The sequence below is a fragment of the Copadichromis virginalis genome, linkage group LG22 (assembly GCF_057382275.1).
Source record: "Copadichromis virginalis isolate Kocher_CV1m ecotype Utaka linkage group LG22, C_Virginalis_male_GT1.1, whole genome shotgun sequence".
In the NCBI taxonomy this organism is placed as follows: domain Eukaryota; kingdom Metazoa; phylum Chordata; class Actinopteri; order Cichliformes; family Cichlidae; genus Copadichromis; species Copadichromis virginalis.
The window spans coordinates 20,269,586-20,286,206 of record NC_140638.1 but is presented as its reverse complement, the minus strand read 5'-3'; the positions used below and the strand labels follow the sequence as shown (position 1 = coordinate 20,286,206).

At 37.7% G+C, this 16,621-nt stretch overlaps 1 protein-coding gene and 1 pseudogene across 1 annotated transcript; both read right to left on the bottom strand.

Moving 5' to 3' along the window:
* Positions 1-672: 672 nt before the first annotated feature.
* On the bottom strand, positions 673-7,568 carry cdca7l (cell division cycle associated 7 like). The gene is made up of 10 exons (XM_085446433.1): positions 7,295-7,568; positions 5,590-5,733; positions 5,399-5,499; positions 5,017-5,242; positions 4,803-4,868; positions 3,709-3,891; positions 3,189-3,344; positions 2,900-3,049; positions 1,895-2,031; positions 673-1,175 (listed from the first exon to the last, which is right to left on the bottom strand). Exons 1-10 carry the CDS (start codon positions 7,340-7,342, stop codon positions 1,154-1,156), a joined length of 1,233 nt encoding a protein of 410 aa, XP_085302559.1. The 5' UTR covers positions 7,343-7,568; the 3' UTR covers positions 673-1,153.
* A 4,937-nt stretch (positions 7,569-12,505) lies between these two features.
* Positions 12,506-13,856, bottom strand: LOC146683270 (lactose-binding lectin l-2 pseudogene; annotated as a pseudogene).
* Positions 13,857-16,621: the final 2,765 nt, after the last annotated feature.

Below are 16,621 nucleotides of genomic sequence, written 5' to 3'. Positions count from 1 at the left end.
TAATTCCCATACACTTAAATTCACCATCTGAAGATGAAAGCCAACAGCTTTGAGCTCGACTGCAGTAAATACTGACATGGTGTTACTCTGTGGGAAATCACGGTCAAATTTCTCTCGGTGCACTTGATGAAAAGTTTTAACTCAACTAATCTTAACTCCTATCAAAATACTGTTTGAACCACGAGGATCTTTATGGGTCACTTAGAAGGTACTCACTTCACTTGCATCTACACAGTTCAGAAAGGGTCCAAAACTAACTGGACACCAACAAAAGTTACTTTTTCCTTTAATGTTCAGTTTGAATTCAAGCATGTCCTCTCCTCCATGTCTGCGTGTCTAAACGCTTTGAGTTTCAGTCGACGTGATTGGCTGATTAGACATTTGTTTTGGTGTGACATAAATTCATGACCAGAACCTGAGGATGCCCTGCATTTTTAATTTTTTTTTACAAATACAAAGAGTCTAAATACAGCAAACCTCCTCAAACTGAAGCTGAGCCTTGGTTCAGAAATTAATTATTCACAACTTTATGTCAAACAAATTCCAAAAAAGGGTTGAACTGTTCTAACACTTAGATGATTATTATTATTATTATTATTATTATTATTATTATTATTATTATTATTATTATTATGATGATTATTATAGTACTGCATAAAAAACAACAAACTGTTCAGATAGTAATGTCCTTTATTAGGATAAACAGTAGACTGAGAGGAAAGCTGCAAAGTAACTCAGTTTTAAAACAGTAGTTTGTGTTAAAGGCTCTGTTTGTACCCGAATCACAAAAATTAAAACATTACAGCTGTCCAAGCAACATCACGATTAAAAACGACCCAAAAGAAAACAAACCTCCAAGTAAAAAGTGAGTACTGGCTTTAAAACAAAGAAAAAGCATCCCTGCATCTTATGCAGTCTTAAAAAAATTTTAAAAAATCAGCATATATAAAACATAGAACAGCATAGGTGCTTCAGCTTAAAAAAACAACAACAACAAACTTTAGATTTAGTATGTCTAGTAAAGTTTGCTCTAAACCTAAAAATGTGCATTTAAAATGATTTCTACAGTACATGTACTGTGCAGCATCAGATCCTCCTCCCCTGGATATCATCTGTTTTTGCAAGTTCTCTCCTCTGATCGTGTCTCTTGTTTTCACTGCAGCTCTTTTCGAATACTGCATTGGAGAAAGAAAAAAAAAACAAAAAAACACAATCAGACATGACAGCTCTAGGTTTTAGCTGCTGGCTGAATAAAGGCTGCAACCAGTGGTTATGATCATCACTGATCCGTCAACAATTTCAGTCTGAACACACGGTGCTCAGAGCTCAAGACCGAATCGATCACTGCCTGCATACTGGCCTTCAACCAAAGACACCCAAAAATCAATGAGACAACAAATACAAAGCAAACAAGACCCGACACTTATATTTACGATCTATCCAGCTCATGTGTCGGCTAATCATTGTAATTGTTTCAGTAATCGCTCACATTCAGACTCAATTAGTAAGCATCAAAATGAGGTATTTTAGGAAATGTTCGCTTTTATAATATAAAATACCAACATCAAGTATCCAAACTGATAATAATATTTGCAACATGCAGTTTTATTTAAAGACATTAAAAAAAAGACATTATTCTGTGGTTGACAACAAAATGAACCGACTCCATCTGTACTTAATAAAACAGTGTAACTTTTGTAAATCAGCTGTAAAACTAACCACACCTATGAGCGCTATTTGGGGATTGCGCTCACACGCCATTTACTTTTGCTGTTTAGTAATTCGTGCCCTTGATCGTCAATAAATTTAGAAAAATAATTTTACATCATATCAGTTTCTTGGGAAATCCAGTTTGTGATATTCAAAACAAAAAAATCCCAAACCACAGACTCACCTCTCCAAATACTCGTGCACGTTGTCGTGGCCGTTGTAGCGAGCCAAACCGACCAGAATACCGGTGGCACAGCGGCCCTCTTTCTTACGACACAGGCTGCAGTTGCACATCCCTCTGCAGATGGGACACGACCACGTCTACAAAGAAAAGATCCCAACTCTGGTTGTTCAGTTGGTCACTAATTGTCTGTTCTTCAGGCTCTGTGCTTCAGCACACTCTACTGGAAATGATTAAATAATTCATATAAATGGTCTCTGCTTTGATCTCAGTAATAAAGAATAAGTAACAAATTGTTGGTGAAAAATCTATAACCTTTCATCTCTTTGTTAGATTTTTGTTTGTTGAAGCTTCCTCGGTTTACTGAACTCCTCCTCAACTTAAATCACAGCTCTCACTCAGATCTGAGCCACATGTGAGCTCTTTAGTGTAAGAACCAAGATCAATATGAAGCACAGCTGCCATAGAAACATCTCAGGCTGGACACTATGCGCTAACACAGATATTCCTCATCTCCATTCCCTCCCATTGCTGATCATCAGCAATGATCATCAGCTAAAAGAAAACTTGATGTTAAAAAAAAAAAGCCTATACATGTGCAAAGCAGCATTTTTTCCTTAATATATTTTAGTCGAATTTACAACATTCTGTACCTTTTGTGCTCAGACTTTCCAGTAATTACATTAAAGTTTCAGCAGGGGGCGCTCTCTGCCTTGTACATTGAGCTATGCATGTACCAACTGCTGTTCACTTCTAAGTTTAGTTTTATTTAAAAATTCCTGATGACAGAGGATTTTAAAGAGATTCAGAACATTGTCCACTATGTAAGACTTCCTCGAGCATCACATCGCTGTGCAGCGACTTTTTGTAAAAATAAATTTTAAAAAGAAAATTTAAGAATGTAATCACAACAACCAAAAGATTATTACTTATTCGAAAGACAAAAGAAACCACGATTGCCTGGGGTAGACTAAACCCACAGTGAGAAACATGTGGATTAGGACTAACCGGGTCTAGCAGCACGGTGCATACGTCCTCTCCATAGCGGTTCTTGAGGCACGGTCCACAGAACTGACCTTTGGCCCCCACACAGAAACCACTGCGACACACTGTCTTAGTGTCCAGAGTCTTCTGTCTGCACTGGTGACATGAGCTTCCCTGGGAGAGAACACACACACAGACACACACACACATACAGTGTGAAAAAAAATTGCTCCAACTCAGGAAACCTGAGAATACAACACACTGCTGCAGACTACCGTTAGCCCAAATCTGAGGACGGCCTGATGAGACTCACATTCTCCTTGTCCCAGATCTTGTCTTTGCTGCGGTACGCTATGTTGTCCAGGTCTTCTTTGGTGATCTCGTCGACCGACTTCACGCAATATTGACTCCTCTTGGAAGACTGGCTCCTTCTCTTTTTGTGTTTCTCACCAACATGGTCCTCGTCCACCTGCCAGGTTACATAAAAGTGAAATGCCACAAACAAATTTTATTCATCCTTACTGACTAAATATCAGTTTTATACATCAAATCCATAGCAGATGTTTTAGGAGTAATTGGTTTGGGGGAAAATGTGCACACAGTACTCCACTACAGAGCTCTCAAAACTAAACATCCAACAGAGTGTCATTATGACAATTTACTATGATATGCACGTCTGTGCTATCACACTAACTATAAATTGTACCAAGTCCAGATTAAAGACAAGGAAATTTTCAATAACCTGCTTGATCAAAAAGCCCTTTGTTTCCTGTTGAGTTCATCCATGCGTTTGTGTTGCTATATGTCAGCAGAGAGTGTGCTGGGTGTTGTACCTCCACCAGTCTCTTGATGTCTACAGTACGGGGGCTTCGGACATGAACTGGCTCGCTCTTTTCCTCCACTGCAAAGTTCTCGGGAGGACGAGCCTTACGCGACGGGTTCCTCCTTTCTGACACCACGTCCGTTTCAGACTTGCGTTTCTTTGGCGTTGCTCTCTCTGACAGCCGTTTCTTCTTCTGCGGAAATAGAGCAAAGACAATGTTTGTCAGTAAAAACACAGTAGAGTCTGTAAAATAAATAAACAAAATAAACACAAAAGCATGAAAAAAAAAAAAAAAAAAAAAACACCTATAAAAATATTTTTACATTTTTAAGAGGTTCATGCCTCTTACTCAAACATACACACCAGTGTCCAGTTTTGCATTTGTTTTCTTGTTTAGTATTATGTGTGTGTTTTTAAAGCCTACTTACAAGAACGGTTCATACTTCAGTACAGACATATACTTAGCAAGTATAGTCTTATTTCTACCTAGTTTGAATGCACCAAATATAAACTCTTCCGATACTTCCATCTATTTCTATGAGACTATATCTTTATAAGAATGTGTAGAATTTTAACCAACTGATGCTGGACATTTTCTGCTTTTTGATTGTAGTCTGAGTAGTATGGACCCATTAAATTTGACAGTGCTTTGGTTGCATGTAGTATAGGTTAAAAAAGAAAAATTACTGGTGGCTGCCAGTGCTACCCCTCAGCCTCCTACTACACACATCTATGGTATCCATTCAAAATAAGCAGGTTTCTACGCCACCCAGCAGGGTGACAGCAATTCCCAATCAGCCTTTTATGGCTGAGGGTAAAAAGCTCCACGTAAACAGCGAGTGAGAGATTTTATTTACTGAAATACAGTTTTACAACCGCTGTTTATCATCAGACTGCAAGTCAGCCTTGTAATATTAGCTATTAGCTTTTTAAAATTTATCTATATTTGTAACAATGACCAGTATAATGTCATTATTGCATAAGGACACTGTCAGGAAGTCTTGACCTCAATACAACATTCGATGGGCTTCCAGATTGCTTCACTATTTTTATTTTTTTTGTCTATTTATGTTCCCATCACATGAAACTGCCACATATACTCACCTGAGGAGTGGTGGGTGCTGTCAGGTCAGCCATCGTTGTACTCAGATCAGCAAACAACTTGGCCAGCTAACAAAAAACAAAACAAAACAAAACAAGCAAACAAAAAAACACCACCACATAATCAAGTTAAGAACTACTGACAAAGAAAAAGCTGTTGTATTATTGTAAATGTGTTGAGATGTCAGAATATGAAAGGGCAGGAAGGGTTCAATACCATGGCCTTGTTTTCTTGGATGTTCTTGTCTCGTTTCTTTAGGCTATGAGAGAGTTCCTCCTCCTCTTTGTCTTCATCCTCCTCCTCCTCCTTTTCTTCATCCTGTTTCTGCTTCACCTTCTGCCTTCCTCTGGATATTTGTGAGGGAGATTTTCCTTTGACCGGCTTTTTAACACTTTTCTCTTGTGTTTCCTTCTTGGGTGAAGACACTCTTTTGACAGGAAACCTGAGGAGAAAGTTTTCAAAAAAAAGTCTCTATTCAGCAATCACAGATTTAGGGACAGTGACAAGGAGCCCAGTTTCACTCTAATCAAGTTACTTAAAAACAACAACTAAAAAACAACCCAAAACTTACTTAAACCAGTTTTACACATGCACCTACCTCAGAGCTACTAAAAGACTCCTTCTCTTTGCTGGTGGGGCCTCCTCCTCATCGGAGTGGAAGCCTGTGTCTATGTCACTGTCCTCTTCTGAATCCACCACCTGCAGAAAACCAGAGAAAAAGAAAGCATGCAGGCTTCTGCTTTGGCTGTAACATTTTTGTGAAACAACACAGCGTTAGCAGTTTCATACTTTGGTCCTTAGTTGCTTGTTAAAGCGTCCTCTATCCTCTTCTTCCTCATCATCACTGAAACCTTCAAAGTCCTCCTCACTGTCTGACTGGGTGAACAGATGAGCCAGCTCGGCAGTTATATACTTGGATTTGAAGCATGGAGCCTGTTGGCAGATATGTAAAGCACCATATTAAACAAGTTGCAGTCAACATTTTTCACCAGAGGGAGCTACTTCGCTATTAGTGGACAAGCTTCTCCACTATGTGAAAGGTGTGGTGAAAACAAGAGGCAACTTCCAGAGCTGTGAAATGAGGCCAAAATGCACATGTCAGTTCCTTTCATTGCCACTTGAGGCTGACTCCAAAAGCACGTCAATCCTGACAGACTCCTATGTGTGGTCCTCCACACAGTGCATTGCGGTTTGATTCTCCAGTCCCTTAATTTTCTGTGGCTAATAATAATAATATTGATATTAATATGCCTTTTCTTCATATGATGTTTTTCTTTTCTTCTGAGAGATCTAACGGTGACCTGTTGTGCTATTCTTTTGTTTTGTCTTCCTCTTGATTGTACACATTTCTTCTATTTGCCATTTATTCCTGTCGTCTTACGATTTATATCCTACTCCTCCTGCACATGCACTCCTCCATGTACAATGACAATAAAGGGCTATTCAATTCTATTGTATTCTAGATGCTCATATTTAACATGGTAAAAAATTTAAAATAATTCGATACAAGCCTATCACAAATATTTTTTTCTTCACACTTGACTCTGTATAATGTCAAAAAGGAAAAATCTGTGATAGTTTCTGGCACACATCTGTGGCTGAGCGTAGAAGTACCACCCACCTTCTGTTTGTGAGGGGTAGCCAATCAGAGTAAGCTGGCTCTAGGCAAGGTGAATGACTCTTTAACGCCCTACTTTTCACATACTTTGGGTGCCTACATTTTGCCAGTGTAGGTCAAATAGAGAGAAGACACCAAAGCACTGATTGTGCAAAAAAAAGGAATCAGTATTTTTAAATTACATATGATATTTATGATTTCCAAATTTTAAATGGAGAAGTGGGCTTTACAATAGAAAAAACATCTCTCCACCATTACTGATAAAGTAAATATAAAAGAATCCGCCAGCTTAAATCAGATGTTATAGTAGCATCACTGCTTCAAGATCAATTTTATAGGCAGCTTATCAAATGTAAAGTCTGTTTACAGGCATTTGTGTAGGGAAGAGGTTCAGATTTTACTTGCTGTAAATGAATCTGTCATCTAATGAGCTGTGTAAAACGTTGTCTCAGGAAAGCAGCTGATGTCCCAGTTGTTTGGCTAAACCACCCCTTTCAGCTTCAGCAAAGCTGACCTTTGACCTCGCAGAAAAACAAACCGGAACCCACCCATGAAGCCCCCCCATAAAAACAAAACTAAACCCAGCATCAGCTCATTTTTACCACAACCTTAAACTCAGAATGTACCTGAACACTAATCCGAAGCTGAGTACGTATCAAGTTGCTGGTTCGCCAGATGACATGTACAAAAGAAACCTTTGAACTAGCCTGTATATAATTCAGAAAACGAATCGTAACTTTAGTGATTCAGGCCGACCATGCCACCAATGTTAGCGGCTTTGGATCTCGTTTAGTGACTCGGCAGGACTTTTCTTTACCCTAAAATCCAACAGGCAAAAGAAAGCCACGCTTACACGAGATTTGCTCTACGACTTACCTTTGACGTGAGGGTCATTTTACTCTGTTTATAACCAGACTGTGGCATAACAATAACTTTTATCTTGTTACATGAGACTCGGCGATAGAGGTGTATTTAAAAACTAACCGCTAGAAAAGCCCGGCGAATGCAAACATGGGGGTTTTGTATTTGCTGATCTTTTGCTTAATTTATAGTTAAGTCCAACTGCTTAAACTTTAAGACTCCACTCACGGTCTTTATAACAAAACACAACGGTCTCACTCATTTGTAGGTTTTGGTAAAAAGGTTTATCTATGTTTTGAAGTAGTAGTATTTCTACTTTCCCCCATTACTCAAAATGGTCTAGTCCCGCTTTTCGCGCGAAAAACGACATGTGGGCGTGTCTATGTTTAGAGCCAGGGAAACCTTTGCCTGAAGGCAAGTTTCTTGTCGTTATGATAGGAGTTTCTTGCTGACTATATATTTAACGCAGTTCTATTTTCTGAAGTGGTGGAATATAAATGAATAACAATAACTTAAAGACAACAGGGAAATACAATGTTGAGGTGCTTTTCTTCTTGACTCTTATAATACTTCAGTTTTCTAGAATTATTAACTTTTTTTTGCATTACTGAGGAAAACTAAAAGGATGGTGTTTGATGTAAACTTTGGACACGGAAAGAGGACAAGGAGACCAAAATCTGAAAATGATGTGGAAAAAAGGTCAGAAGATCAGGAACCCACTGAGGTTGACTTCGCTCTCGTCAAAATTCATGGACTCATGGACTGGTGGAGACTGATGAGGGGGTCTCGAAGAGGACCACGAACAAATCGGGCGCTGAGAGGGCTTTCTTCATCACAGAGAGGATGATGATGTTGTGAAGAAGCTCTAAGATCTGTCAGGTTCTCAGCTAAAGAAGCTGCCAGCTTCTTAGTTAGACAGTTAAACTAATTGTTACTCATGTAACCTTCACTCATATTGTCTTGTTGCTACCTATTTTATAATGATTCAGAGACTGAGTTCATAGAAGACTTTGAATTAGCAATCTTTGTCCGTATATAGCACTCCAGGAGTCCACACTTGTGCAGCACAAGACCTTCCAATAACATAAAACCTGTAATGTAAAAATGTGGACTTGTCGATTGTCTTGTTGTTGTTTATTTAATTTTCATGATATATATGATAACATCATAATACCATATGACAAGTACAGAGTATCTAACATGTTATTTGTCATGCAGGAATGGTTCAAACAACACCTTTCACAATGGATCTTAAAGTATTGATAAGACCTGTTAATTAAAGCGTCTGACATCAGCAGCATCACATTGACTTTTTCTTCTGCTGCCCTCAAGTGGCCACAAAGTAAATAACAGGTACTTACATTCCAGCTGTGAAGATTCAAACCACAAACATCTTTTCCTCTCAGGAGTGAGGAAACTCTTCTACATGGCTTAACCCCAAAAATAAATCACATTACAAGAATGCTGCTGTATGAAGCTTTGGAGTAGAAAGTACTTTGAGAGTTCAACTGAATAGAAAGGTGCTAAAAAAGTATCAGTCCAGTTCATTTAAGTCTCATTAGGCTGATTGTACAGACAAATGTGTGTTTGGATTCTGGCCACTCTGTTATGCACTGGTAACTTTGATCATATTTTCTATAGCAGGGTGTGTTAGAGACACTGGCTCTAATGTCCCCCATGCACTGATTTGCTGTTCTGTTCTACCCACTTAAACAACCCAGGACTCAATAAATAAATTAAACAGGGGTAATAGAAGTTTGTGAGGTTTTACAGTACATGAATATATTTTTTAATAACAGTAAATGCACAGAAATAAATTGATTATGGCAGGCCATCTTACTGTCAATAAAAAAAAAACTGAACCACCAAAACAAAATGAAACATTTTGTTTTCTTTGTTGATTTTAAACATGCTATGAGACGTTTGTATTGCAGTTAAAATCAGAGATTAACTGTGACGTGTGTGAAATGTGACATGATATTCAAATGTAAACTATAAATGTACTTTTAGAAACAAAGGCAGTAGAGTTTTAAGCACATTTTAAAGCTAAAATACATTTTAGGAAAGTCTGACCTTATAGAAAAGGTCAGAGGTCCAAAGTAACGTGGTATTTAGAATCCCCACATATCATTTTCTCACTGTCTCTATCCTGTCAATACAAACAATGGCAGTATGAAACATAGTTTTAATAAAAAGGTCTATATAGAATTATTTCCACTTTGACCTCCAGATCAATCTATTAGGCTTCGTACGGGTGCTTGAAATCCTTGAAAATGCTTTAATATTAATACTATATTTTCAAGGTTTGTTAAGTGCTTGAATTTCAGATGTGGTGCTAAAAGGTGTTTGAAACTGTAACTTTATTTAATTCACCACAAATAACTATCTGATTGAATAGTTTTCTTATCAGAAAGAGAAATAAAATGAGTTGACAACGCGGAGATTCCAGCAACACTTTAAAGTAATGAGAAACAACTTTATTACGTGACCAGCTCGTTCCGGCTTGTGGCCTTCATCAGGGTCATTGTAAAATGTGAAACCGTTTGTGTTTAAATAAAAGACAAGAAACTGAAATTTTTTCAAATGGACCAATCACACCTTCACAGATAAACCACCTGAACAATTGACATTTAAGAGGTGGTATTGGCTAATTGGTTAAGTCACAGTACAAATAGATTCTGGACACAAAAAATGCAAATAAGTTAATATAAAAAATAAAAAAGATAAAAATAAAAAGTTAATATGAGTACAAGAACATTAAAAGAGGGAGACAATGCCAAAATCTAGTCAAAAACATACAAACACAAAAGGTACATTTCACAGAAACTCATTGATAGAAAAATCCTCATTCATGCCTCTCGGGTGTGAATTCTTTAAACAAAATATCCAGAATGCTTCTCTTTTTATCTGATAAAATTAATATTACCACCTCTTTGACTGGGTTCAATGGCTTCAATGCCTATAATTTCATTCAAAATCTGTTTATCATGAGTGCCTACACATTAAACAACTTAAACATTATAAATGGCTTCAAGCTCACATTGAGGCCTGTGGGGCTCCATCCACCATTGAGGCAATAGACAAATCTATGTGTTTTCATATATGAATATTTCATACTTTAAGGCTGCCTGTTTATTTAAGGGAGATGAACAATACATTATAATTGTACATAAGATGATATTTCAAATAAATAGATTTTAGGTAGATAATTGTGTAAGTCTTATATGTTTAACTGAAACGAGTATGTGATCTGTTCAAAGCCTCTCCCAGTCAGTGCTGTTCTCCATGCCTGTCTTACTGTACACAGTGTTATTAGCATAAACACTTTAAAGGTGATAATTTAGGACTTCAACAATAATACAGACAGCATTATAGTTAAACATCTTACAGTTAGTTTTTATTATGAATGAACTTTAAAAAAACAAACAAACATCTGTCTCCTATTTTTTGAGTCACATAGTAAAGAAGCATCAATGTCTGATGAGAAGACTTATTAATTTGGCCTTACTGTGTATTATTGTGTTTGGTGGAGTTTTGTTCTGTGGGATTGTTTTTTTTTCTCGAGCGGAGATGAATATCTGTAACAAGTTGATTTGTTCACATTTGCACAACTTAATTTTTAGGAGAAATGTGTGTTTTGAGTTTGTACACTATATTCATGCAAGACAACCTTTTCCTTTTGCAATATTTTATGTGGTGCATTTCTCTATGTTTTTACAAAAGGGGTACAAAGGACATTAAGGAAAAATGATGAAGCATATCTTGCCTTTGGCTTCACCTGCACAATGGTGGTGCTAAGTTAGGTTTCCACGACAGAATTAGTTTCCCCTGCGTCGGGAGCACACGCTGGGCTGTCCAAATCACGGATAAACAGTGTCCCACATTTTTGATTTTTTGTTCACAAACACTTCTTATAATGATTAACTCACCTGAAATTTTGGAGATGTTAGCTCTTTAAACTGCAAAGTTAAAGTGGGATACAAATAACATCAGGCTGATCCTGCCACAATTTGTACCCCAGTCCACATCACGGACAAACAGTACTTCATAAGGGGAGCAAAGGGACCTGAAGAACAATTTCTCTCTATTCCTTTTAATATGACACCTTAGTATATGACACTGAGATATTTGATTTATTTACACTTTCCATCATAACTGATCAGATATACAGTGGGTAAAATACATATTTGAACACGTCACCAATTCTCTAAGTAATTATATTTGTAAAGGTGTTATTGACATGAAATTGTCACCAGATGTCCTCGTCTGCTCAGTTTTCCCCTGTGTCACTTGACATTTTTACACATAATTTATGGTTAATGTTTGATAATTAGCCTCTGTGTGGAAAAGCTGGGATAAGTGATTTAGGATAATGCCATGGTATTCCTTTTCTGTCAGCCAATCTAATCGAGCCACAGGTGTGGCTGTGTTTTTCCACAGTGTAGCTTTCCTTCACATTCATCAGGACCAGACTGAGCACACAGAGCCACAACCAGTGAGAAGAGGAAGACATTTTTATTGATGATTTAGGCCTTGATGTTTTCCTGGAGCTTGAACATTACTGAGAATATTGCAGAGACATGTTAACAGACTCTTTTATGGCTTTCAGAGAAGGGGTTCATGTCATTGGACAACAGCTAATGTTCATTATTATCTCAAGCTCGAAAGACTGTCAGTTCTCCCAGAGATGTGAGAAAACCTTAATTGAACATTTTTTTGATATATTCAATTTTATCAGTCTTATCAGTTGTTATTTACAGTTGTTGTTCCAAAAGGAACTGATTTGTGTTTCACCACATAAATCGGCTTTGCAAAGCATCAAAGTGTAATAAAATGTTATCATCTGTTTGTACACATCGTAGTTAAAAAAGTGCATTAATGTGTGTTTGGATAAAATAAACTACAACTGGACAACAAAAGGAGGAAGTATTTCTTTAGTGGTGACAATTAGTGAACTAATTTCATGGTTAACCATAACAAAGATGACAACGTGGCCTCTGTATGAGTGTTCTGATGTCAAAGCAAAAACAAATCACATAAATAAGTTATGGTGTATTTAACCCAGTGAAGATAAGATATGCACTGAAAACTATGAAAAAGTCCCTGTTACTGTTTTGTGAAAGTTGATAAGTGTCATTAGGCCAACAGCGTTGTACAGACAGGTCTGCGTGTGTGGATTCTTTACATTCTGTCATTCAGTGGTTACATACATACAGAAACAGTAGGAATACTTTATCAATTTAAAGCACAGATCAACAAAACTGACATAAAAGTTTACATTGTTATCTTTTTTGTGGAATCCCCATACATGTCAACATACCATGCCATTGCTGAATTAGTAACTTGGATTAGTCTTTGCGTTTTAAACAAACAGATGAAAAACTGAGAGAACATGGGCAGTCATTCCACTTCTTATGTGAGCTAAAGTTGTTTGTAGCACAGTGCTCTTTTCCTGCCAAGTTGTTTGGCTCGCCTGCATTCCAGTTAAAAAAGCGTACCACAGAGCCATCAGACCACATCCATCTGCCCTCTCTGTGAACATCACTGAGTCCAATCCAGGTGGGTCTCTGAGCAGGATCGAAGTTCCTGATCAGGGATCTGACAAAGTTCTCTTCCTCCATGTTGTGGATGGACACCAGGTTGGCTCCCTGTGACAAACAGTGGAACTCTGCATCAGACCAGCTCATCGGTGTAGCTACATACGTATAGCAGCGGCCGTTGAAGCTCCACCAGAACGGGGGACAGTTTCCATGCTGCAGCTTCACTGCCCGGTAATCTGAAAAAGACAGAAACAAGAAGAGGAAAAAGATCATGATTTGTTTTTTAGTGACAGAAGAAACCTGAAGAGACCTGGTGTCAGGCTGCTTTTCTCTATGTACTTCAGGGAATAGAAAGAAACATTACATATTAGCTTCTCTGCATCAGCTCCCTGCTAAATCCAGATTAAAATATAAAATCTTTCTCCTCACATACAAGGTATTAAATACTCTGTTCTGCTCTCAGACTGCTGGTTTACTTGTGGTTTTGAGGTAAAGTGTACTGGGAGGCAGAGCCTTCTACTTTAAGCCTCCTCTACTGTGGAACCAGCTCCAGTTTGGATTCAGGACACTAATCTTACTTTTAATATTAAGCTTTTCTTTTTGATGAGGCCTAAAGTTCCACCAGTCACAGCAAATGGCTGCTCCTGTCTGAGCCTGGTTCTGCTTGAGGTTTGAAATGTGGAACCAAATTAATGCATGTATCCCCAATTATACTAACACATATTTATCCTGAGCAAAACAAAACAAGAAACATGATAAAAGTGCATTTAAAATCTATTATTTGCTAAATAATATTAAAAAGACAAAAACAAAAAATAAACTACAATGAGTAAATGAAGGAAAAGAGGAGCCAGAATGTGGGACAGTTACCAAGTTGTAGCTTCACTTCATTGTCATCAGAAGGAGACTCAGAAGGAGCACCCAGAGCCAGACCGAGCAGGAAGGGGAGCAAGATCATGTTGGAGCTTTAAGTCTCAAAGTGTGATGAGGAGCTGCTGAAGCTTCTTTGTACAGGATGTTCAGATTTCTGCAGAGAGTTGGTCCTGCTTTCTTTTATAGCTGCCTGAGAGGGTGTTTTCACCCCACTCTAAACAATAACACTAAAAATGAGCCAGAAAAATACATCAAATTCCAATGAACTGAGCTGATGTGTAATTTATGTTTATGGTACCACAAAGCTATATCAGCATAATGATTAATCAAACAGGGTGAATCAGATCTCTAACAGGAAGGACCAAATAGAAACTCCTGAGCTGCTCCAGTAAACAAAGACAGATTGAACTCTCCCTCTCAGAAGGATCCTCTCTATGTAGTCAACCCAGACAGAGATATGTGACTCTGCTATGGCAGCCAGTAAAGTTGAAGTAAATACAAATTTTAAAATAAATTAAATAACATAATTCGGATCTTTGGTTTATAGATGGATTTTTGAATACCATCCATCCATCCATTCGCTTCTGCTCATCCTTTTCAAGGTTGTGGGGGGCGCTGGAGCCTATGGGCAATTTAGATTAGTCATTTAACCTATCCCCACAAACTGCATGATTTTTGAATACATGTAGTCTTTATCAAGGTTTTTGTGATCTCACAATGCTTTATATAAACATCAATGGATATCAATAAACTCATTTATTATTTGATTGCATATTGAATATCGCCTGACTGCCTCTGCTCTGTGCAAGTATGCAAAAGGAGAGAGACAGAAATACTTACTTTTTACTCTACGCAGTAATTATAGTAATAGTAGTAAGTACACTAATAATGTTTTCATGCATTCAGATTGATACACACCTGTTGGATATGTGTGATATTTATCATGATATCAAACCAGCTGTTAAATCCTTGTCACAAAAGCTACATGTCATTAGAAAACAAAATTAGAAAAAATTGTCCACATCTCAATGACATCACAAAGCAATTTTACTTTACTATGTATTAAACTGGGCTTTGGCACTTTCAGGAGAACTTCACTGTTTGTTTGTCTGAGTATTTATGGTTTTATTATATTACAAAGTCACATTATCAGCAAAAAGAAAAACAGAATAGGTTACTGTAACCGGAAGAAACAGAGGTTTACAAGCCTCTCCAGTAGAAAATACAAAACAAACTCTGTGCACAGCTTTTATAACATTGTACACATAAATGAAGTGATTGTGGCCGGCCTAGACCTTTAGAGTCAATAAAAGGAAAGACCGTCTATTTAACTTCTTTTTTACTTTGCCACTTTGAAATATTTACTGTGCATACAAATATTTAAGCTCCCTTTTGTCTATTACATTTTTAAATTCACCAAAATGAAATCCCTGCAGTAAATAAACGTTTAAACTAAAAGCAGATCATAACCACTGCTGTGCCAGCTAGGCTGTCCTGCAGCTATTTGGCACTCATGTGGGGGGTTTGCCTCACTTTCTATTCTAAAATGTGAAGTGCAGTCTTAAAGCTTTTTTCATCTTAACTTCCACCATATCCCTTTACAGAAGTTTCTTGAACATACACAAAGAGATGGAAAGATGAGAGGCTTTCAGCTAGGGAGTACGGAAAGAGGGCATGACCCTCAGTAGCTTCAAGTCTTAAAGGATCTTTTAGAAGGAAACTGGGCCATAGTTACAAACAGGTAGAAACCAACACAGTTAAACATCAAACATCTAAAAACTATGTGACCTTATGAGAATAATGTTCTTTTGGTTTTTCCTGCGACGTTTCTCAGGCAAGTGAGAATGTAGGCTATTTAAAATAAGTAACAGGGACCATGAGCAATCAAAAAAGCCCCAAACCATGATAATTGAACTTTTTTTGGCCTTGAACATTTGTGTGATTTTTCTTCTTCTTAGTGAATCTTTGCTGGTGCAGCCATGCCATCACATAACATGTAAACCTAGCATTCAGACAGGATTTTCTGAATGGATACACTGACTACAGTTTAAGGATAGTGTTAGTTTCTGTTCAAAGGAGGACCCAAAATAAATGACAAAAGCCCCAAAACACATACTGTGACAAAGCCTGAGTAATATATATGTATATACAGAGGTGTGGTTACATGTCTGTCATGTACAAGTCAAAACTACAAATGACTGCCACAATGCCAGTTAATATGATAGTTAATATGTATGCCACCTGACTTTGTTAGACATTCACTCTTATCTAATTTAGCTATATCTGTATAATAAACTCTCATTTTGCTAACATACTGTATGACTATATATTCATATATACCCTGTCCCCCTCTGTACATCTCCAAATCATGTAAGCATCGCCTCTCTAATTTAGTCTAAATGGGTCAACCTGAAATGTACTCATTTCTTATTGACCATTCTGATGAGAATGAGATGAGAATCTTAACATTTTCAACTCAGACTCCTGTCCTTTTGTCAGTGCAACCATCTCTAAAATCATGCTTCATGGTAGTGAGAACTGCTTCACTACCATCTTTTAAATCTTCCCTTTCACTCTTGCTGCTGTCTTAATGTCACGCCTCACCTCTGACACCTTTTTCCACCCGCTCCACCCTGACTCCACTCTACTCTTCAACTCTCTTGTGCACTTTCTGTAGCTTTGGATGGTTGGTATTTAAATGTATCCTTCACTTCCTCGGCTCCTTGTAGCGTCACTGTTACACTTGTTTCCCTCTTATTCACACATGTATTCTGTCTTGCTTCTGCCTTATTCCCTCTTCTCCTCAGAGCATACCCCCACCTCTCCAGACTCTCCTCCACCTGCTCCCTACTCTCACTACAGTTTACAATGTGATCTGCGAACATCACAGTCCGTAGAGCGTCCTGCCTGACCTCATCTATCAAATACG

Bases quoted from the DNA above. Each gene is read 5' to 3' on its own strand.
- cdca7l (XM_085446433.1), bottom strand. From the start codon at position 7,342: ATGCCACAGTCTGGTTATAAACAGAGTAAAATGACCCTCACGTCAAAG. The intron at 4,869-5,016 runs GTATTGAACCCT...GTTTTTTGTTAG, and splicing joins TCCAAGAAAACAAGGCCATG to CTGGCCAAGTTGTTTGCTGA. The intron at 3,892-4,802 runs GTGAGTATATGT...CTATTTCCGCAG, and splicing joins CAGCACCCACCACTCCTCAG to AAGAAGAAACGGCTGTCAGA.